This window comes from Mustela nigripes, chromosome 5, assembly GCF_022355385.1.
Source record: "Mustela nigripes isolate SB6536 chromosome 5, MUSNIG.SB6536, whole genome shotgun sequence".
NCBI classification, from domain to species: Eukaryota; Metazoa; Chordata; class Mammalia; order Carnivora; family Mustelidae; genus Mustela; species Mustela nigripes.
The window spans coordinates 17,471,507-17,493,689 of record NC_081561.1 but is presented as its reverse complement, the minus strand read 5'-3'; the positions used below and the strand labels follow the sequence as shown (position 1 = coordinate 17,493,689).

General features: G+C 43.3%; 1 protein-coding gene across 2 annotated transcripts in view; it reads right to left on the bottom strand.

Annotated features, from left to right (window-relative positions):
- Nucleotides 1-6,699: 6,699 nt before the first annotated feature.
- The window catches only part of RNF144B (ring finger protein 144B), a 78,461-nt gene continuing 62,977 nt past the window's right edge, over nt 6,700-22,183 (bottom strand). For both annotated transcript variants that reach the window (XM_059399524.1, XM_059399521.1), the window contains 4 exons: nt 17,671-17,875; nt 15,470-15,614; nt 11,539-11,628; nt 6,700-10,388 (listed from right to left, as the gene is read on the bottom strand). In XM_059399524.1, coding sequence (XP_059255507.1) covers nt 10,248-10,388; nt 11,539-11,628; nt 15,470-15,614; nt 17,671-17,875 — 581 coding nt within the window. In that variant the 3' untranslated portion in view covers nt 6,700-10,247. The remainder of the gene's footprint in view (nt 10,389-11,538; nt 11,629-15,469; nt 15,615-17,670; nt 17,876-22,183) is intronic.

Sequence of the window (22,183 nt, the reverse complement as noted above, 5' to 3'; positions counted from 1 at the left end):
GTCAAATAAATAAATAAAATCTTAAAAAAAAAAAGCTTAATGGCTATAGAAAGTTGTAGAAAGGTTTGTGGGAAAGGAATCTTGAGAAAGGAATTTTATGTGTGGTCAAGTCTCACTAAGATCAGAATAGATTTATTTAAGTTAAAAAGGAAAGAAAGGGAGTTTTAATGTCAAAAGTACACTGCTGTAAAATTTGAATTTGGTTTTCTCACTGTTAAAGGGACAAGGTTTTATTAGATTATCGGTCTGCTCTTAATAAGATATTGTAAGCAAAGTTTTTCCTTTACCTTTAATGTAATCTGCCTAGAAAACTGAGATTCTGTGTTTTGTCTCTGTCAGGTCTTTGATTATTTAAGAAAACTGAATCTTCTCTATTAGAAGAGTTAAGAAAATATTTTTTACAACTATGTAACTTTTTGTACATGTTACATTTGAAAGAAAATAAATAAGAAGTGATGCTAAACTTTCTATAGGGGATATTTGTATGAAATTCCTAAAAACTGACATGTCCTGGTATAAAATCAGTCATAATTTCTAAATGTATGTCATAGAAATGACCACATTCCCTTCTCAATTGCATTAAAATGAACTGTCCTCAGATCTTTAACCAGGGCCATTTTTAAGTCTTTCGTCATTTATAGACAGTTACTGTTTTACTCTTGATTCTTCTCTGAGAACATTTACAACGAACTATAAACAAAAGTACTCCATATTCAAGGAGATTCATAGAAATGACCTTGACAAGAACTCTAAAATGCAGTTTCTGAGAACTTGAACATCATAGCACCAAACTGGGTAAGAATTTCTAAAACTCTGATGGAAAACCAATGGACTCATAAAGCTGCTAAGCCAACGAGAAGCAAAGCAGGTATCATTACAGCATGAACTGATGGGGACTTTTTGTGATTCCATTTAAAATGCTGCTGGTTCTTTAATGTTTTGTTTCTGAGATTTAAAGGACCCCTTTTTTCTCCTCTTTTAAGCTCTCTATAACTTACAGCAATTTGGTAAAGTGTCTCTTTGCAACAAGGGTTGAAACGCTTACCTTCTTGATCCCTCCAGAATTCAGAAACTCTTCAAAACAAGAGAGTTTTGAATGCCCAGTCTGCAATTCCTCATGAAAATCTCCAGCAAAGCAGTTTAAAAGAGCCTATGTGGTCAGTCACATTCTTCCTTTATGTAAATAGTCAGGACAAGTTTACTGAAACTAGACTTACTCTGCAGACAGATAAGACTTACTGTGGTTATCTTTGAGGAAAAGGAAGATGATTTTTTAGGAAAAAATTATCTGATATTTATGGATGTCAGATTCGGAGTTGCTCATTGTCTTTGAGGTTTTGTGTTCTCCCTATAACTGGGCTGAACCCTGAATTTTCTGGTTCCCCTCAGTATTTGGCTAGAGCCCTCCAAAAGCCAACATTTCTAATTTTCTCCCACTCTCTTGACTTGGAATTTCTATGGAACTAAAATTGCTCTTTCCCAGAAACCATGGAAGCTAAAGCTGGGCTATTTGATAAGGCCTTCAGAGAAGTCACCACAACAGCTCATGGGTGGAGGCAATCTTCGCGCCTTTTGCAATGTGGCCACTCAGAAACATCATTAGAAACATTCACGTCATAAACCTGAAAACCTGACAGATCGCCACTGCCTGCCCGGGCTCCCGTCTGATGATTCTCGCGACCCAACATCCAGAACTCTTCTCAATGGGCTGCTCTCCGAACTCAGAAACCAGTTTTATAGTCTGCTTGAACTGTCAATCTTTGTTCACCTTTTATTTCTATAGAAGTATCTCTCATTTAATTATCTGATTTGCTCACATCACAGAGAAGCTCATTTAGGCAGAAGCCCTCCTACAAGCACCACCTTTTGAAACAAAAGGTCTCATGTTCGCCCTGTCCTAGGTAATGACGAGGACATGTGATTGCTAATCCGTCGTGCCGTGCCTACGTATGTTAAGCTCAAGAATTATAACCCATTTCAGTTATTTAATTGGCTACATCTTGGCCCCTGAGAACTTTGCAGCCCTTAACTACTGCTCTTTTTCTAGTCCTCATATCAAACTTCTCCGGTGTGTTACATATTTTCTAGGGCTTTACACTCATCGGCAGCTCCTCACATGCCAAATGGTATCCATCAGGATCAAACAACTGGATGAAACCAACAATAACCACAGAAGTGATGAAGATGTTGATTATATCTTGGCCTGATGATGCAACTGGATGGAAACTTCAACTGTGCGATTCCCTAGCCTGACTGTATCAGTAGCGGTGACACGGAATAACACCATAGTGGTTGAGAATTCTCAGCCTATGGAGAGAATGACCAAAAGGGGGGAATTGTTAAAATAAGAAAGAGACCAGTCTTGAAAATTCCCTGAATTACAATGGGGCGCCTTGGTGGCTCGGTGGTTAACCATCTGCCTTTGGCTCAGGATGATCCTAGGGTCCTGGGATTGAGCCCCATGTTGGACTCCCTGCTCAGCAGGGAGCTTCCTTCTCCTTCTGCCTGCCACTCACCCTGCTTGTGTTCTCTCTGTCAAATAAAGAAATAAGATCTTAAAAAAAAAAAAAAGAAAAGGAAAGGAAAGGAAATGCCCTGAATTGCAATTTAAAACCAATTTAGTCATACAAACAAAGCTTAATTTAGCTTATTCTGCAAGACTAACTTGACCTGGGTCATTTCTTACTTATACCTCTGAAAATTATATTCAAAACGTGAACTGCCTCCCAAGGTTGGTATGAAGCAACTACTGACCAATTCATGATCATTTAAGGACATGCCACTATTATAACCAATCCCTCTTTTAAACAGACACTGCTCTCTCATTATATAAGCTGCTTTATAACAATAGAACTCCAAACTGCGTTCCAGGTTTTGGTTCACTGAGTGCTCCTGGCTCATAGTCTTTTTGGTGTGTGTTCCATCAACTTTTACTAACTACTCCTTGGGCAATTCGTTGGTTTTGCTTCTGCTATTTCTGAACTTTTGACACCTCAATGTCGCTTGAAGATACACAGGATCACAAGGAAGGCATGAGAAAGAACTGAATTTTACCAATAATCAGTGCGCTTGGAAAAGAACTCTGAGCCCCAAATGACAACAGCTGGCCAAGACCTTGATCTTCAGCCCAGCAAGGTGGAGAGCAGAGAGGTCGGCCACCTCATGCCGAATTTCTGATGTACAGAAACTGAGGTTAATAAATGTGTTGCTTCAAGACACTTAAAAAAGTTAAAATAATGCTAAGAGGTCCTAGGCTGGCTCATGAAAGATGCTTCTAGCTCTGTCACTAACCCATCCTATGATTGTGCCATGTCACCTAGGCCCTGAATCTCACCTCCCACCTGTCAGTTGGGGAGGGCCGTATTAATAGGTACTTGCTAGAGTAGTAGGAAGAGCAAAAGAAAATGTGTTTGAAAGTACTTTGCATACCATATGGCATTGTGAAATTGTGAGTTTCTACAGTAAACCAGCTAGCTCTCCACCAAAATCATTGTGTTGATATTTGAATTTTGCATTTTTCTTTCCACCTAGCTTCCATTTTAATTGAGCATACGATTAGATAAATATTTATCTTTGAAATATCTCCTTGTGAAAAAGCAACCTAAAGGAAAAAATTTTTTAAAAAGATTTTATTTATTTATTTGACAGAGAGAGATCACAAGTAGGCAGAGAGGCAGGCAGAGAGAGAGAGAGGAGGAAGCAGGCTCCCCGCTGAGCAGAGAGCCCGACGCGGGGCTCGATCCCAGGACCCTGAGATCATGACCTGAGCCGAAGGCAGTGACCTAACCCACTGAGCCACCCAGGTGCCCCCTAAAGGAAATTTTTAAATCTAGAAAGACGATGTATTTTCTGAGGAGGTCATTCCTGTCTCAACATACATCTGCAAGCTTGAAATGTATTAACCTCCCTCTTCTCCTTTGGGAACAGTGTCTGGCTGGAAACTGGTCACCCATACTCATGGCCGTAGCACACACAAGGCCATGGAATGGCTCCCCTTCTCACCCATTCTAAAAAACAATGTCCCTCTGACGCTTGTGACCTCATCGGACCCTCTATGCCTGAGCCAGGACAGAGGAAATGACACTTTAAATGGTTGGCCTCGGGGACCACAGCACCAATCAAGAGTAAAGTCATCTTACTGCGAGCTGGGTGTCTGTCCCCTGATCCCACACCCGTCTAGACGGGCAGGGGGCAGGGAGAAGAGAGGACACTGCCTGCTTGTTCTGTGCCCCGGGTGACATCAGATTTGCCAACCCTCTCCCGACATTCCGTTCACGTGCCCTTGCGGTGCCAAAGTCCCAGGGCCAGGCTGGAATTCGGGACACATCATGCAGGCGGCGTGTGGGTTTCTGGACTTGTTTGCTTTTAGTTAAACAAATGGGCTTGGCTTCAGAAACGAGGTCCAGACTGATCAATAATCAGAAGTGTCACAACTTGAGAAAAATTTCACATTCATTTTATCTGAATGCGCTCAATGGCATTCATGTGAATCACCCCCACCATTCCTCAAAATTATCCCTCCTCGATCACACCAGATCATTAAGGCGAATGGCAGACCTCATTCTCTTCTGATCTAAAGCCTGAATTCCAGCTTCAACATGCAAAATAAATTTTTAAAAAAATTTAAAAAGGGAGAACTGATAGAATTGCACAGGTAAAATTGAAAAACATAGAGGCAGAAAATGGAATTCGAAGTACAACTTCTTTATACACATCAGAAATCCATTCAATAACTCTATTATTTACAGCCTCCTTTCTTGTTTTTGAAACTGCCAGTGGACTGATTTATTTAATGATCAGCCACAAATACACATTATAGCATAAGCTGGTGATGTTAAAAGGAAAGGATTTGGCTTTAACAATCACTTTGAGTGTTGACTGTCAACATCAGAGGAGCCTGTGACAATGTACTCTATATTATAGAGAAGAGGCAAAACATGTTGGCATCTGAACTAAGTACGGGGGCCCACCTGCAATTCTCATTCCAGTGTTAGCAGGATACACACCACCTAGTAATTTCTTGACTAGCTTGCCCTCCACTTGCCCTTCTCCTCTACCTAAACCAGGGAGGGACTGGGGTTGACCTCAGGAGTGGCCATCTGCCCCAGGCAAGCTGTCAGACACGCAAAAAGCACAGAATCTCAATGGTTATTTGAAATAATGATTGTCTTACATATACCTCCACCAAAGCCCGTAATTGAGAGGGGAATTCATTCCCTTGGTATTCACAGATATGGGAATGAAGACCAGATCCAATGAAAGTGCTGGAATTATTCTGAAGGAGTCTTACATTCTTTTTCTGGCTACCAGGGTAGTGTGACCCTTGGTAAGACATGAACATAAAACCACTGCTTTATCTAGGAAATGCATCTAAGATCTATTCCACTTATCTCATAGGATTGTTCTCAAAAGTTCTTTAGAAAGTTTATGTAAAAATACATAAATAAAACATAGTATAAATTGCTACTAAATTATTTGAAGAAACTCATTTCTTTCTCATAATGTAGAGTTGGATACTATCGTTAGGGTCTAAAAAATAAATTTATTATCTAACAGATGAAACTAATTGAATTACAGAAAAACCTAATTATAATTCTTCAGATTCACTAGGCTCATAATTTACATGGCAATGAGCTTGTGGGTTGGGCACTGATTAAAATCACTGCTGTTTAAAATGGTTCATTCAATCATTCTTTGGGGATGCTAACTCAAGTTTAGCAAAGACACTTTAAAAATGAAAAAATGTTGACATTCTAGGAAAGGATTAAGCAAATTAAGAAACCATAATGGGGGCGCCTGGGTGGCTCAGTGGGTTAAGCCACTGCCTTCGGCTCAGGTCATGATCTCAGCGTCCTGGGATCGAGCCCCGCGTCGGGCTCTCTGCTCCACAGGGAGCCTGCTTCCCTTTCTCTCTCTCTCTCTCTGCCTGCCTCTCTGCCTACTTGTGATCTCTGTCTGTCAAATAAATAAATAAAATCTTTAAAAAAAAAAAAAAAAACCTTTTAATACAATCTTACTGATTTCCTCAAAACTGAATGAACAGAAAATGGAATTTGAATTATAAGTCAATCCTAAGTCTTCGTCCCCAGTATCCTAATACAACCATATACAAATCAATAAAGAGCCGCCATCACCAGCAGATCAGAATGTGAGCTTTCAGCTTTGCACAAGTTCTAGTTGGAAACCAACTTCTGGCACTCAGCATTTGGTGAGCCCTGCCTTGAATACTAATCAAATGGAAATAACCTTAAGTTAACACTAATGTAAATCCACTAACATTCTTAACAAGGAAGTACATTCCTCCAGCAGACTTGTGGAAGATTGGAACCAACCATGGAGAGTATGTAGCCCAAACCTCAATTTCTAGAACTAATGGCTTTAATGCCTCGCAGCATTTTTTTTATCAGAATGATCAAAGACCTGAATTATTGGTTATTTCTCTGGATAATGATCAGTTCCTGTGCACAGAGCGTGTCGGATATCCCACATACAACAAAAATGTGTGCAACAAGGGAAGGTGTTATACTTCCTCTTATTTAAGAAACAAGGTGGTGAGAGTTATTTCCACACTGGTACCGCAGATTTGGGTGCTTTTTGCAAATTCTGAACCTGGGATTTAATAGTGCTTCGTGGGCTCCTGGAGGATAAACTTGAATGTGTCTAGAAAGGTGCAGCACAACATAAATTAAACACACTTGCTTTCCTGCTCTGCATTTATTGGGGCTACATACAGAGACTCAAACAGCTATTTTCTTCTCAAATAATTCAGAAAAATATAATACAACAGCAATTTCTTAAATACATAACAAAACTTTCTGGATCATGAATCGACATGAGATGTAACAGCCTACAGGTATCGACTGGACAGCTTTATAAAAGGTCACTCATCTACGGCGTTATGAAATTGTCTTCAGAGCTACACACATATATATACATGGTTCTATATACATAAAGGCATCCATTCATGAACAGAAAGTCAAGCACTGTGTACAGAAGGGTAAAATAATACATAGAGTCTGAATAGTCTTTAAGAGACAATTTGGGGTTCCAAGCAATAGTGATTTACATTCAAATAAACATGTAGATTTTCAAATCTAGATAGGTAAAATTTTCATGATGCAGGCTACAGGAAAATTCACACTGTGAATTATTTGTTCTTCAAAGGCCTCTTTATCGAAATAGAGATTTCAACACCAGAGCAAACACCCATTACGTGAACAAACAGAATGCCTACGACTCTAAAATTTGCTTCCCTATGCCTTTCCCCCTCATCTCCCTACTAGTAACCAGAAAAAAATTCCCAGAAGGAGCCGCAGCTAGATGTTGTGCCTTTATATCTGTTAGTGTTTCTGGATGGGGGGGTTATTACCTCCAGATTAGAATTTGGTGAAGGAGTTTTGATTTCTATTTCAAAGAGACTATACTACTCCAGACAGAAATTTTTTTTTGCCACGACATCCAAACATGATCATGTAGGCCCGTATTTCTTCCTAGTATAGAAAGAGAATCACCAGGAGAATATAGGACTGACAGAGGAAGGAGGCAGGTTAAACTCTCTCACTGGCCAATTATCCCAAATGAGAGCATCTATCTGTTATCCACGTTGCCAGTTCTCTCCTTTATAAACGAAGTTTCCAGCTCGGCTTACACCTTGCCCTTTGAGGCACAGAGATCTATCTCGGTCTAACCCACCAGCCCATCCCTGTGGATTCTGACCGTCTTACACAGGCCAATTCCCGTAGCCACATAAGGAAGAAGTCACGATCTTCCAGGTACTTTTCGACATTTAAAAACTTAAATCTGGTTGTTAAAAATCTGTCTCACAAACAACCCCCACTCCCTGTGCCCTATGAAAAAGTAGCTGATTTTGTTACAGCATCTCTGTGAGAAGACAGATTCCTTCAGTTTGGCCAAGGAAACAGTATGGATGTTTTCTCCTACCTTTTACTCCAAATTTGGGAGCACTGCCTCTGGTAACATAGGATGTTAGGTTATTCGAAATGAGCCCCTGTTTAAAGATTCTTTGTGGACTTGAGCTTAGAGAGTTCACTCGTGCTGGAGGACATTGCCAGGACAGACATACTTGATACAAAAATGCAATTTCATTGAGTTCCTGTGATCCCCTGAGCAGTTATAAATGCCCTTTGCTATAATGAGGCAGTGTTAAGACAAAGCAAATTATTCAAATACATGTACACTTGTCTTTCTACTAATATGAAATACATTGATAGAAGAGGGTACTCTTGTTCTGAAGCGTTCAGAGTTTCAAAGGAAAATAAAGACACCTAATATTGAGACATTTCCAAAAAATGATTAAAAATGTTTTTGGTTGGTTGCCATTCAAAAGTTTTCCCAGAGTTCTCATCTATGTTTTATACAAATGGTAAATAAAAATGTACACGACCGAGAGATGTACTGCACACAAATCAGGTATCGATATGTACGTGTGAACTCAAGTTCCTTAAATATGCCCACCCCCACTCAGGATACATTCCATTACGTAGGCAAAGCACTGTTCTTTAATAATAGGTCCAAGATAGCAGCAATTTAATAACCAGTTATCCAGTTACCTTGGGGAAGTAGGATGGGTTCTGACAGTCCCCAGTGAAGGTGTCGCCGGCTTCAAGGAGAGCTCTCTACGAGCATCTTACAAATTCCCATGAAGCACCAGGCTACGTTGCTAAGGGCAATTAGGTAATCCTGTCATTGGAGAAAAGCTTATTATCTTTTCAAAACCCGTGTATTCAAAAATCTGATAACGGGAAAAAGAAGTTGCCATAAGGCGATACCAACCCAAAGCATTTATGATACAGAAAGCATTTACATTTTATTTCTTGCATTTTTTTTTTGTTATTTTTTCCCATTTCTTGTACACACAGGAAGAGTCTGGACTGCCCTACCAGAAGCTGGAAGAGCGATACGAAACTGCGGAGAAGAGAGCGGCTCTGAGCTGTGTCTGCAGAGATGTAAGTAACCAGATTATCGGTGTTTTTACAAAACTGAGATGGCGTGACTTTGAACTAGGCGTTGTTTTAAAAGAGTTAGGTTTATGAGTCTATACCATTGGGTGAGTTACAAACTTGCAACCAAAATTTACATATATAATATGCAAAAGAACAAACCCTTCAGGTTGACTTATAATAAATCACATTTGTCCCAGAAGGAAAGACAGGATGGCTTTGAGGAAACATTTATATTCTGTGTACCACTGGATAGACTCACGCATGCCCAACGGATGGAAATTCTAGGTAGGCAGCAGCTTAGCGGACTGATGTACACATGGACTTGGATACGTAATCCTGGTGTGTACTTTTAGGGCCAACTCTGTGTGGGATGCATGAACACAGAGCTCAGGAAAGGTGTCTGTTACCTATGATGAAGGTAACAGACCTTGACCTTGACCCCTCAGCCACTTGACCCATGTTGCCTATAAACCAATCCTGGTTTATAGGATTGTCCTCCACAGCTACTGGCTGTAGGAGGACAGTTGATCACCTTTACCAAGGTGCACTGGCCAAGGGAGAGCTACTGGATCAGACCGCACTGTTTGAGTAGACGCAACCCCTTCGCTTGGAAGGGACAACTTCCTCTGCACAGCAGAAGCAGAGATCACACGGGAAGAAACCTATTGTGTTTCTGCCAAGTCACTGTGAGAATGCCGGGAACAGCAGCCCCGGGAGCCCGCAGAGGCAGAACCAACAGACCCACTCCTGCTGCTTGGCACTTACGACAACGTCCCCTTAAACAGTGTTATCCTTTCCCTCCTATGGGGAGCCGGGTTTCTCCCATATTTCTCATGGGGGTCAAATCAACATAGAACAGATTCTAGCTGATGAGTTACGATGTGTGTTGCCAAAACTGAGATGGCGTGACAACACAGTGACAACACACTGATGATACTGAGCGTTCACTTGGGCTCTTCGAATTTGGCTGAAAGTTGAACAGTCCAGTGGGATCCTGCGGAAGATAAAGTGACGGTGGGTTAGCTCCTTCTCAGCAGCCCCAAAGCTTCCCGACATGCTCCAGAGACGCCGGCTGAGACTGCAGAACCCAGGTCCTTCTCTTCAGACAGGCTTTTCTGATGCCTTTTCTGATGCCAAAGACAGGCAGGCCAAGTTCAAAGTCTGGACACAGAGGCACTTCCAAAGTTTGGCAAGGAGGGGGCAGGTTCACTAACTGGGGCTTTATCTCCGTGCTTCTCATGATAACCCCAGACGTCCGTGGCACGTGCACAGAAGCGGAGACCTTTAGGTCGTGGAGGGGTCGTGCTTTTTCTTCTTGCCCCGACAGGACTTGCAGACGCAGCAGATTATACACGGGGAAGCCAGGAGCAGCAAGGGTGAAGTCACCAGGGCGATGATGCCCAGTCCCACGAGGATCCCCACCACCTGGAAATTCGGAAGAAAAGCCTACTTCAGCACTTAAGTCTCCCTAGATGCGCAGCGAACCGTCCACTACAGACGGAATGCTTGTCTCCGCCCCTACCCCGCAAAAATTCCCATGTTGAAACCTTAATGTCCAACATAATGGTATTTGGAAATGAAGGCCTTTGGGAGGTAATTAGGACTGGAGGGTGGAGCCCTCACAGTGGGATTAGTGCCCTTACAAAGAGAGATTATCAGCGCGCTGGCTTCCCCCCACCTCCCACGCATGGCACCATGTGAGGACATGGTGACAAGAAGGCCATCTGCAGATCAGGAAGAGGGTCCTTGCCAGAACCCAACCATTCTGGCACCTTCAACTTAGGCTTCTTATCTCCAGAACTGGGATAAATACGTGTCTATTTTTCAAACCACCCAGTTTTATGGTAATTTATTCTGGCAGCCTGAACGAAGACACCACCTAAGGCATATGAAAGAGTCACAGTTATGGGACCTTTCAGCCAGTGCCCGGCATGACCTGAACCAGATATGAGCCAGGGACTAGATCCTAGGTGAGAGGAAGAAACCGGACGCTAACCTGAGCTCCGGCACAGGCTCTGTGTCACCCTGAGCTGTTGCCGCTCTCCCTACCCGAGTCTCCTCGACAGTCTCATAGGGATGCTAACATGATTCTGAGGCTATTAACACTGACGCCCTTAAAAGGAACGTAGTCTTTAATAAATATCAAACACTATTAAAAATAAACCAGGACGCCCTCTGAACCTCCCAGAGAAACCCACAATGGCATGTGCAGAGGGATCGAAGCTCCAGCAGGGGCCCACAGGATTTTAGAGAACTGCCTTTTATAAGAAATACGACTTACAGGGCTTTACGAAAGTCATTCTATCCTTTTTTTAAAGAGGAGAGAGTATCTGCCTGGATTCTGCAGGTCACTGTTAATTACTGGGCCGCTCTGGGGCCCTGCCCCTCGCCCTACCCTCAAGGGGATCGTGCTCCTGAACTAGCTGCAGGCAGCTGCTGACCCTGGCCCAGAGCTCCGCAGAGCCTCCCAGGCTGGGATAGGTAAGCAGAGAACAGGGTGGGGAGGAGGACGGGGTGGGCTTTTTAAGCCATCCCTAGTCCCATACAGTTCCTGCTCCCTTAAAGGTCAGGGTACCTGCGTTCGGTTCCACATCACTGAGGCTCTCGAGTGGCCCAGCTTGTTCCTGCATGGCCCTTTGTCGTAATGTCTGAGGAAAATGTCATTCTGAAAAACAAAGAGAGAGGTTTCAGTAAACACGCTCTTCTGAACAGAGGACTAAACACTAACCACATCAGATGGCTGTGGTGGAAAGCAAAGGCTCTTTCCGGGAATACAAATGGTGGCCTCTGGGAATTCCAAGGCCACGATCTCTAGAATATGTCTCAGTACTTTCACAAATCATGGAGTGAAAACAGATCCCAATCATCAAGACCCTTGACTGAGTCTAGAAAGGATTAGAGTCCTGACCAACCATCTTTGACTGAGTCTAGAAAGGATTAGAGTCCTGACCAACCATCTTTGACTGAGTCTAGAAAGGATTAGAGTCCTGACCAACCATCTTTGAAAGGTGGCCCTAGAACAGGTGTGACGTGGAATGGAGATTTCGAGTGGAGAGTATCTGGGAAAAAATGCCAGCGGCTGAGATGGGAAACACAGACAGGGGGTCCTAGGAAGGTTACTAACTCAATGGGGGAAGAAGGAGAAGAAATCACAGATGAGAGCAAAGCCCCCGGACAGAGGCAGGAGCCTGGTCGAGAGAAATGACAACAGAGAGATGAACTTTGTTGGGAAGATGATGGCCACACTTTGGACAGTTAAACTCAAGAGATACTCAAGCCGTATTGTTCAAAAGGCAGCTGATTACACAGATGAGAATTTGGGGGGAAAGATGGGAGTCAGCGTACGTGGGGTGGAGAAAAACCACAGAAGTAGATGAGATCACCCAGGGAGAGAGTGTTGACAGGCAGGCAAAGAGGACGTAAGGAGGGGGCACCTGGGCGCCTCCATTGGTTAAGCATCTGACTTTTGAGTTCGGCTCAGGTCATGATCTTGGAGTTGTGAGATAGAGCCCCATGCCCAGTGCAGAGCCTGCTTAAGATCCTTTCTCTCCCTCTTCCTCTGCCCCTACCCCTTCTTGCTCTCTCACTCTAAAAAAAAAAAAAAAGAAAGAAAGAAAGAAAGAAAAGAATGAGTCAGGAGCACCTGGAAAGGAAACACAAGTAGCCAGAAATGTAGAAGGGAAATCAGAAGAGACGTCATCACTGAAGCAGAGGCGGTCAAGACGTCAAAGGCAGTGGATACTCGAGGTTAGAGGAGGACTGGAACATCCATTAAATTTTACCCAAAAGACAGTACTCAAAGCCTTGGCAAAACACAGTCAAGTCTGTGACAATGTGGCAGGCTAAGTGCATTTCAAAGGACTGGAGGTAAGTATCCAGGATGAGAGGCAATTATGCTGTTTTGAGCTTCTTCCAGGAGAGGAAGAGAGAAAGAGAATGGTAGTAAGAGAGTCATGCAGGCTTGAGAAAAATGGGACACGTTTTTAAATGGGACACAGCTGAGCACATGGGGATGTTAGTAGAAATTGAAATCACAGGAGAGAGAAGAGATGATGGAAAGGGACAAGTGTCTGAGGTCCCCAGAGCAGATTAAGAACACTTCGTCAACCAGCAGGGATGAGGACCAAGGCAGCAGCAAACTCAACACCTCAGCAAAACTCAGAAATCACTCCGTTTGGGCATCTGTCTCAGGCTTGGCTCTTGGACAATCATCCTGCTCCCAGACCCAGGCTCTGACACTTTCCTATAAACAAAGATCAACACCACCATCTGACATAGAACACTTGTCGAGAGAAAAACATCATTACCAACAAGCCAGTGCCCCCGGCGAAAACCAAGAAAATTAGATCTCAGAAAACAATGACCAGAAAAAGATGCTTCAGTATTTGAAGTCTGTGTATCCAGGCTTTTAACATCTGTGCCATTTCAACTGGAGCACCGGAACAGTCCAAGTAACAGAACAGTGTGTTCCTTGCAACACCATACCCCAAACATATTTCAGCCAAAGGATGGGGGGATCTGGCACACATCTTTATTCCCTTACATTCTTGCTTCTTAAAAAGAACCTCATGGGCCCAGCCTCCTTGGGATATGAACCCAATTAATGTTCTGGTTAAACCTGAGGGCAAACAGAAAAGATGTCTTTCTTTTGTAAAAACACGAGGGGTGTACAGTCAGTGAAAACCTCGGCCAGAGTATCACACGTCAGGAATCATAATGGGTCTCAAATATCACACATACATTCAAGGGCTTAGGATCAATGGAATTAACCAAATAAATAAATAAATAAAAACACTGCTGAGATTCCACAGCCTGAAATGTCAGTTTTCTTTCCCCTAATTTATACCTCAGCTTGAAATGCCAAGATCGGGCTGATTAAAATTCTTCCACACAGATATCATCTGAAACAACTTGTCTAATTTTCACTTAAAAATCAGACCTGTGGCAGCCAGCATGCATCCCATAATAGCCACACACAGACTCACTAATATTAAAGGATCACCAGAGCCGCTTATCAGACTGAAGCCAACCAGGCAACTGAAACGAAAAATTGTGCGCAACGCCCGGATGGCTCAGGCGGTTGGGTGTCTGGCTCTTGATTCCGGCTCAGGCTGTGACCTCAAAGTCATGTGACCGAGCCCCGCATCTGGCTCCATGCTCAGTGTGGAGTCTGCTTGAGATTCTCTCTCTCCTTTTACCCTTCCCCCAACTTGCACTCGCTTGCTCTCATTCTCTCTCTAAAATAAATAAATAAATCTTGCAAAAAAAAAAAAAAGAGAGAGAGAGAGAAACTGGGAAAAGAATGTTCACCATGACGGAGAGCTCACTCTGGTATGGACATATTTCACTGGTCCACATTGCCCGAATAGGAACTATCTCTTCTTATTCGTGCTAGAAGAAACACCAGGGAGGGAGATCTGCTCAGCCATCCTTCACAACACTTTTTACCTCTGAGGTTACCGTGAGCCTCGGCTTGGGACTGCCTGAGCCGCACCTGACCTGGGCCAGGTGTGCTTCACCAATGGTGAGGGGGAAAGAGTCACTGAGGCAGACCCCGTTATCCGGGAATGGAGCCCTAACAAAACCAGAGCAAGACCACAGTCATGCCAATGAATGGTTATTTAAGACATCCCCTTGATTTGAGTGGCTTTCTTCTGTAAATTCAAAAAGAGGAAGAGAACCAAATTATGGTAGGCAGAAAAAATGCTCCCCTACTGATGCCCGTGGCCTACTCTCCAGAATTTGAGAATTTGTTGGCTTTTGTGGAAAAAGGGACTTTACACAGGTGATTAAAGTAAGAGCTCGAGATGGCGGAGAACAGCCTGTATCATCCAGATGTGACCAGTCTAATCACTCTTTCATCCAGATGTGGCCAATCTCATCAGAGGGTCCTTAAGGGCAGAGCAGCTTTCCCAGCTGTGGTCAGAGGGAGCTGCGACAAAGGAAGAAGGGGTCAGGGAGACGTGATGTGGCTGGCTTCACAGCTGGAGAAACGGGCCACAAGCCAATGAATGTGGGCAGCTTCTAGAAGCTACAAAACCCAGAAATGGATTCTCCCCTGGAATCCAGAAAAGAATGCAGCCCTGAGGACACCTTGATTTTAGTCCAGTGAGACACACATCAGATTTCCGGAGGATAGAACTAAAGCCAAAAAAATCTCTGCTGTTTTAAGCCACTACGTATGCGGTGATTTGTGACAGCAGCAAAATAAATGAATACACTGACGGCTCTCTACGTGATAAGAGGAGACAGTGCCCCCAACACAGAAGCTGTCCCTAAAACGAAAGCTTGCCTTTAAAGCTAAGCTGACACAGTGAAGAAACTCAAAGGGACATCTGCTAGACATTTAAGTAGCAGCCTCAGAAAGACTCCTTAAGAAAAATAACCTTCTTTTGCAGGATAAACATAGACTCAAGATTTTAAAAGGAAAGCCTGGAGGATCCCGATGGGCACACAGATATGATGAAGAGAGGCCACAGGAGAAGATGCTTCCAGGTGGCACTTACGTCCAGGTTCTGGAGACAGTACCAGCAAAACGTGTGTTTGCAATTCTTGCACATCATCTGGGCACAGCCCTCGTTGCGTTCGATGTAAACCCGACAAACGGGGCACTGCTTGATGGGGGCTTCTGCGTCTGTCCCAAAGAGGGCCCTAGAAACAAAATGGATGAGAAATTATTGGGGGGTGGGGGAGTCAAAAATGCTGCTAGAACTACAAGGGTGTCCGCTGACCAGGGCTGGGTAAGAGTGGGCCGAGTGTCATTAATTCAACATGTCACTAAAGCCGTTCTAGATTCCACTTTATGGGCACCAATTGAATTCTTAAGGCTCCTGATGGGTGAGGTAGTGGCCTCTCCCTCATCTGAGCTTAATTCACTTCCATGGAAGAGGGTGGGGGTAAAAATAGGAGGGACACAGATTATTAGTCATTCAGATAACTCAAAACAAAAAAGAACCTTAATTTATGTATCTTTGGCTAGGAGTCATGCTATAATTGTACTTTCCACACCTGACTTAGTTCCTTATTTGGCCATGTTAGTATTTCATTCCCTGAGCACACACTGTCTAAAGCAAAAGCACAAGCATTCTGCTACACAACAGAAAAACCAGTTCTGGATCTGACACGGCATAGACAAATCTTCCTGGCAATCTGTTCTGATAAAGAAATGGAACAGGTCACGGGATGCAAGAATCAATACCTGAAAATCAATGCCCAGCCTCATTAAAGAGACTTGCTCCCGACAGATGCCTAGATCAGCGCAGGCTCACAGCCTTAAGAGGCATGGAAAATAAGTGGAACACATGGGGGGTGTGGTTAGGGGAGCCACAGCGCTGTGCTGCACATTAGCTAGCGTTCATCAGAACCAGCCCCCGGTTCAAGGAGACATCAAGTTCACAAAGCGTCCTTGGATCCAGGATCGGGTTTGGTACTCACCATAACCGTATTATAGCAGTGGGACAGTTACTATTTTAATTCTTTCCCCCACCACCTTTTTTTCCCCCCAAATAAAGAAGCAGACTCACAGAGGCTGAGTGACTTCCATGAGGTCCCGCCGATACCAAGTGACCATGTCAGAACTCAACCTCTCAGGGTGCCCAGGTGGCTCAGCCAGTTGGGCATCTGCCTGCAGCTCGGGTCACGATCCCAGAGTCCGGGGATAAAGCCACACATTGGCTCTCTGCTTCTCCCTCTGACTCCCCCCACCCCCACAATGCTCTTTCTTAAATAAGTAAAACCTTAAAAAATAAAAATAAGAAAGAGAATCCAACCCCTCTCTGCTCTGGGATCTTCCCCTTGTCCCATGATGCCCGCAGACCTATCGGTCACGTGCAGAGGATACTGGCTAAGAAGGCGTGTGCCTGCCCCGGGCACTAGGTCTAGTTTTCCTCTTGTTTGTTTGGTCCCAGATTCAAGCACAGTATCCTAGCCAGGTAGCACTCCCGTTCCTGAAGAACGGTTCCATACTCTCTGAGGGTGTGGGGTGAGCCAGCCAACTGGACTGGGCACACCGGTGCCTCTGTTCTCGCTGATGCAGAACAGCCGGAGCCTCCAGCAAAGCCAGGGATCGTGCACAAAGGTCTCTCACTCTGGGCCCTTCTGCTGCCGTAAAAACCCTTTGTACTGAAAGGTACAGATTTAACTGCTTCTCATTGTCACTGACTCTGAACTTTGGCACCGTCTTTGCAGGGCACCACGTATAGGGGATGTAGCTCTTTTCCTCTAAGACCTGGGTATTGAGCACTGAGCCCCTGAAGGCCTGCTGCTTCTATTGTGCTCTCTCCGATAGGGCTGGCACACTCCACAAGCTGCCACACGGTCAGGTCACAAAGTAATTTCCGCACCACTTTGCAAGCAGGAAGAAATCCACGGCAGGTGCTCATGGGTTCTAAGCAAACGGCTGTGGACAAGCCATGCCTTGCTATTGAAAACCAGTGGGCCGTGGGCCTTCCAACCTGAAGAAAAATCAAAATGCATTCAGACCCTCATTTCAGCGGTATCTGGGAGAGTCTCCAGGGGTAAATACCTAAAATCCCCTTAGAAAGACTGTGTCGGTTACTCTTTGTTAACAACTTCCCAGTTCGGAGACACTTCTCAGGGAAGTTCCACGGGGGAAAGAACCCATCTCTGAATTCCATCACAAGAGAACTCCTTCTCCAAGTGACCTATTTGGGGTGAATAATCACAAAGACCGTCTCTCCTTTCTTACCTGTGCTCTGTTGGCAGGACGATGGGCTGACTATCTCTACAGGAGACCTCTGCGTGCCAAGCATCCTTGCAACAGGAGCAGAACTTTAGGTGACAAGAAGGGCACTCCACCTGCACGGGCTGTCCTGGGTCACCGGAGGCAACAGGGCACACGGTCTGACAGTCTGCGACAGGACACCATGTTCGGTGGGGGTCCAGGTGAACTTCTAGAGCATAAACAAAGAAAATGTGACGGTCTATGTGTCTTTCGTACGGGCCTAGACTTCCCCCCGTTCCTTCTTCTCTTTTATAGGCTAATATTTATGGAAGGTTAGTACAACCGAGGGCAGTGATTTCTACTCTTGGTCTTCATAATGGACCCAGACCTACGAGGCCACTCAGCTCTGCCATGTTTCTGAAAGTAGGTACTAGTGGGAGAGGCCACCACTGCCCTTCCGAACAGATAGGAAGTGTTTTCATTAACCCAAATGAGCAAGTCTTCTGGAATACTTCTCACCTTTCAGCACTCAAAGTAGGCAAAAATCTTAAGTCCCTGCCTCAACTATTTGGGGGTATTATCTTGGAGGAAAACTGGACCTGAAGGACCTACAGAAGCAAAAGGAAAAAGAAATTCATGGGATTTTGGGACTTTGGGACTGAGAAAGAAGAAGAAATAAAAAAATTCATGGGATTTGGGGACATTCTGGGACTGAGAAATAAGCAGTGAGGTTTCTTCCTACCTTTTTTAGAGGGAACTGAAAGAACAAGGAAGAAATCAAATAGTTGAAGGACCAAACAGTGCCTGGTGTGGCTTAGCCAAGAAGTCAGATTAGCTGTCCATTTGGATATTCTGTTCTCCTACCATATGCTAGTTAGAGATATTTGTAAAAGACTCAGAAGATCCGAAATCAAAAGGTTTCACAGACCATAAAATGATACTCAATTATAGACTATACCAACCACATCCAAGTGGCCTGTAGGAAGGAATATGGAGTTGGGGGTAAGCCGACTGTCATTCTATTCAAATGTTTACAAATCTTGGTTTTCCATTTTTCTATTCAATAACAGTCCTCACATTCTTGTCTTACAATGTGACCTTTAAGGGAACATATCATGTAAAAATGATGTTATTTGAGGAACAGAGTAGCCTTTTTTCTCTGAACCAATGTATTTTGCAAATTTTAAACTGATGGATTCCAGTTTTAAATCTCCTAAGGCTTATGATTCTTGGAAATTTCCACACAGGAGGCAAACAGACCCAAAGAGTGGTGTGAAAAGGAAATGAAGGCATTAAGGATGAGCTTAGTTTTAAAGGTAATAATTTTACAAATTCAGTATCAGGGGAAATAAGTCCAAAATGTTCCAGCAAACACTGTCTCCATTAATCTCTCGTCTAGAAAAGACAGCAATCAGATCCATGCTTATTACAGGTTTTCATTCAGAAAGAGAACCCTCACACTTACTTTCTTATCTAATAATTCTGGGGAATAGGGGTTGGAGAACGATGAGGCAAATAAAATCAGAAAACGGAAGCCTATGATTCACAGGTGCTCAGACCCCAAGAGAGATGGACCCTTGAAAGAAATCCCTGAAAGTTTGAGAAAGGCTAGTTAGAAAATCAAGGGGACAGTGACACACACCTCTGCTCTAAGGTCCTGACCTTTTATTTCCACACATATTTTTTTTCCAAACTCTTATAACAGCTTCACAAACACTAAGTCCAAAGAAATGAAGGCTGGTGTATAAATTAGAGCTAAGGACTCACACATCACCTACCTTCTTAACCACCCATTCCAAATCACAGGCCTTTTAATTTTTTTTCTACAATTTTATGTATTTATTTCACAGAAAGAGACACAGCAAGAAAGGGGAACACAAGCAGGGGGAGTGGGAGAGGGAGAAGCAGACTCCCCACTGAGCAGGGAGCCCCATGCAGCGCTGGATCCCAGGATCCTAGGATCCTAGGATCATGACCTGAGCCAAAGGCTGACGTTTAACAACTGAGCCACCCACGTGCCCCCAAATCCCAGGTCTTTTAAAGGACTGACAATACGGAAAGGGAAAACTCATAGTTAAATTTGCAACATCCCTGCCCATCGCCGTACAAAAGACACAAGGATACAACTTGTTCTCATAATTCTAATCCAAATTATTTGGTAGGCATTCTGAACTGCTTGTTTGTACCAACTTATTGTTCAGGTATCCGGGTTGCCACAATAAAAGCAGAAACCATAAATACGGGAGCAGTTACAAATTTTAATGAATCCCCATAAAGAAAAAAAAAAAACACCTTAGGAAATAAGGCAGCTGATGCACACTCCAGTGCAAAAAAGCAACGGAAGAGTCTGGGCCGCAGAAGGCAGCGACGCTCTGGACTGATCTCAGGGTCCTGGGAATGAGTCCCACATCAGGCTTGCTGTTCAGCAAGGAGTCTGCTTCTCCCGCTCACTCTCCCTCTCTCAAATAAATAGATAAAATCTTTTTAAAAATTTTAAAAATTAAAGGCTACTATCAATCTGGTATTGAATGATAGACTAATAAAATAATTCTGGATCTAAGCTCTTCCCTGGAAAACCATTTCCTTTTAGTATTCAAATTTCCCCTCTGTTTCACATTCTTCTCCATATATTCAATTCTCATTGTAGGCTTTTCCTTACCCTAAAAATAATATCATCTTTAACCAAGTTATAGCCTATCCATTCTTAAAGGACCTACTACATGGGGCACCTGGGTGGCTCAGTCATTGTATTCGGCTCAGGTCATGATCCCAGGGTCCTGGGATCGAGGCCCACATCGGGCTCCCTGCTTGTCAGGGAGCCTGCTTCTTCTTCTCCCACTCCCCCTGCTTGTGTGCCTGCTCTCACTTTCTTTCTCCCTGTCACATAAACAAATAAAGTCTTAAAAAAAAAAAGATTAAAGAAAAAAATAAAGGAACTACAACATACTTGTCTTAATTTTGCTGTCACAGAACCAGCATCTTGTTCATTGCTGTGCTCTAGTCTCTTCATGGAGATGGCCTTTCTCTCTTTAGGTTGTAGGCAAGGAATACTTATTTTATTTGTGTGCTCCAATACACTGACACAGTGATGGGATGCTTCCTGTTGATTTATAGCAGTCATTCTTGGTTTTTTGCAAAAGCTAGATATAGTCCTCTGCCAACAATTGCCTTAAAATACACACACTACTAATACCATCTTGAATTGCCTTGCACTGGAATTTATTTTCCATTCTCTTCTAGTGCTTTCATCAACAGATGTACATAGCACACTAAAACCATCCAATACCAGTCCTGGTGTTGAAAGTATGTTACGATCGTTATTAGACTCTAAAAATCTCCACCTACCTCAGTTAGGCTCTCTACATTTGGAAAGACACCAACTTGGCAAAACATGGAACTTTACATATAGCACTCTCAAAATTAAACCTCCTTTATGAAGTGTCACTTATAAGGGCGACAACAAAAAAAAATTTCTAACATTAAAGTGAACAATAATTACCCTTGCTAGAACCCTGCTTACTGTCTCCTTGTACCTAACATCCATTTCACCTTCCTGTTTCATGTCAGTCCTTGGATGAGTGATCCAGATTCACTGATTCTCATTCCTTTACTAAAGTAAACTTTTTCTTCCCAGTTCCATAATAAACTGTTCTCTGAAAGTTAAAATAGTCATCCCTCTACTCATCCCCAGCAAACGGTTCTCATTCTGTCTTCTATCTGATACTCTTGGGGCTCTCTTCCATAAGGCACCAGCCTCTCTATTCTCTTCCCACAACCAACCTTCTCCTTTCACATCAGTACTGCTTCCTTTGGTTCCATCGATGGATGGTGTCAAAAAACTCAGTCCTTGATTTCTCCCAAATGTCCTTCCTTACAGAACCCCAGCTGTGACTGAGTGTCAATCTTGCTTTAATTTAGACTATTCCAAACTTCTTCTTGAGGCCTGACTTCTTGTGCTGATATGCCTGAAAACTTAGTCAAATGTCTGTTATTCATTGTTCATTCAACAAATGATCAATTTCAGGGACTTTTTAGAGACCCTAGCCTTAGAGATGAAAATAGAGGTTTGCTTCTCAGAAATCTCAGTGTGAAAAGAACAAGAGTACTTGTGTAAATTAAATTAATGAAATATTTTCAAAAAGCAATGCAATAACTGACAGAACACCCCATGAGATAACATAAAATAAACTATTACTGTCTATGAGCAGCTCTTAGGGGTGGAGGTGAGGAATGTGTAATATACAGAAGGTATTTGTAAGACAGGAATATTTTAATGCTCTTCTTATCTGAGTATCCATAATGAAGTTTCCCCTTTCAATCAGCTCTAAACGCAGGAAGTAGAACTGGTCGCTCCTGCTCACAGTACAAACCAGATGGCAAATGCTGAGATGAAGTTCGAGAGAGCTAAGGCACCACGTAAACAGAGATTAAAAAACAAAAAACAGTCCCCAGAATAACAACTCTGTAGGCAGCCAGAGTGTGGAAGGTATAAAAGGGAACGAATAGTCTCCTTCCAGATACTGTAATAAAGATGCTG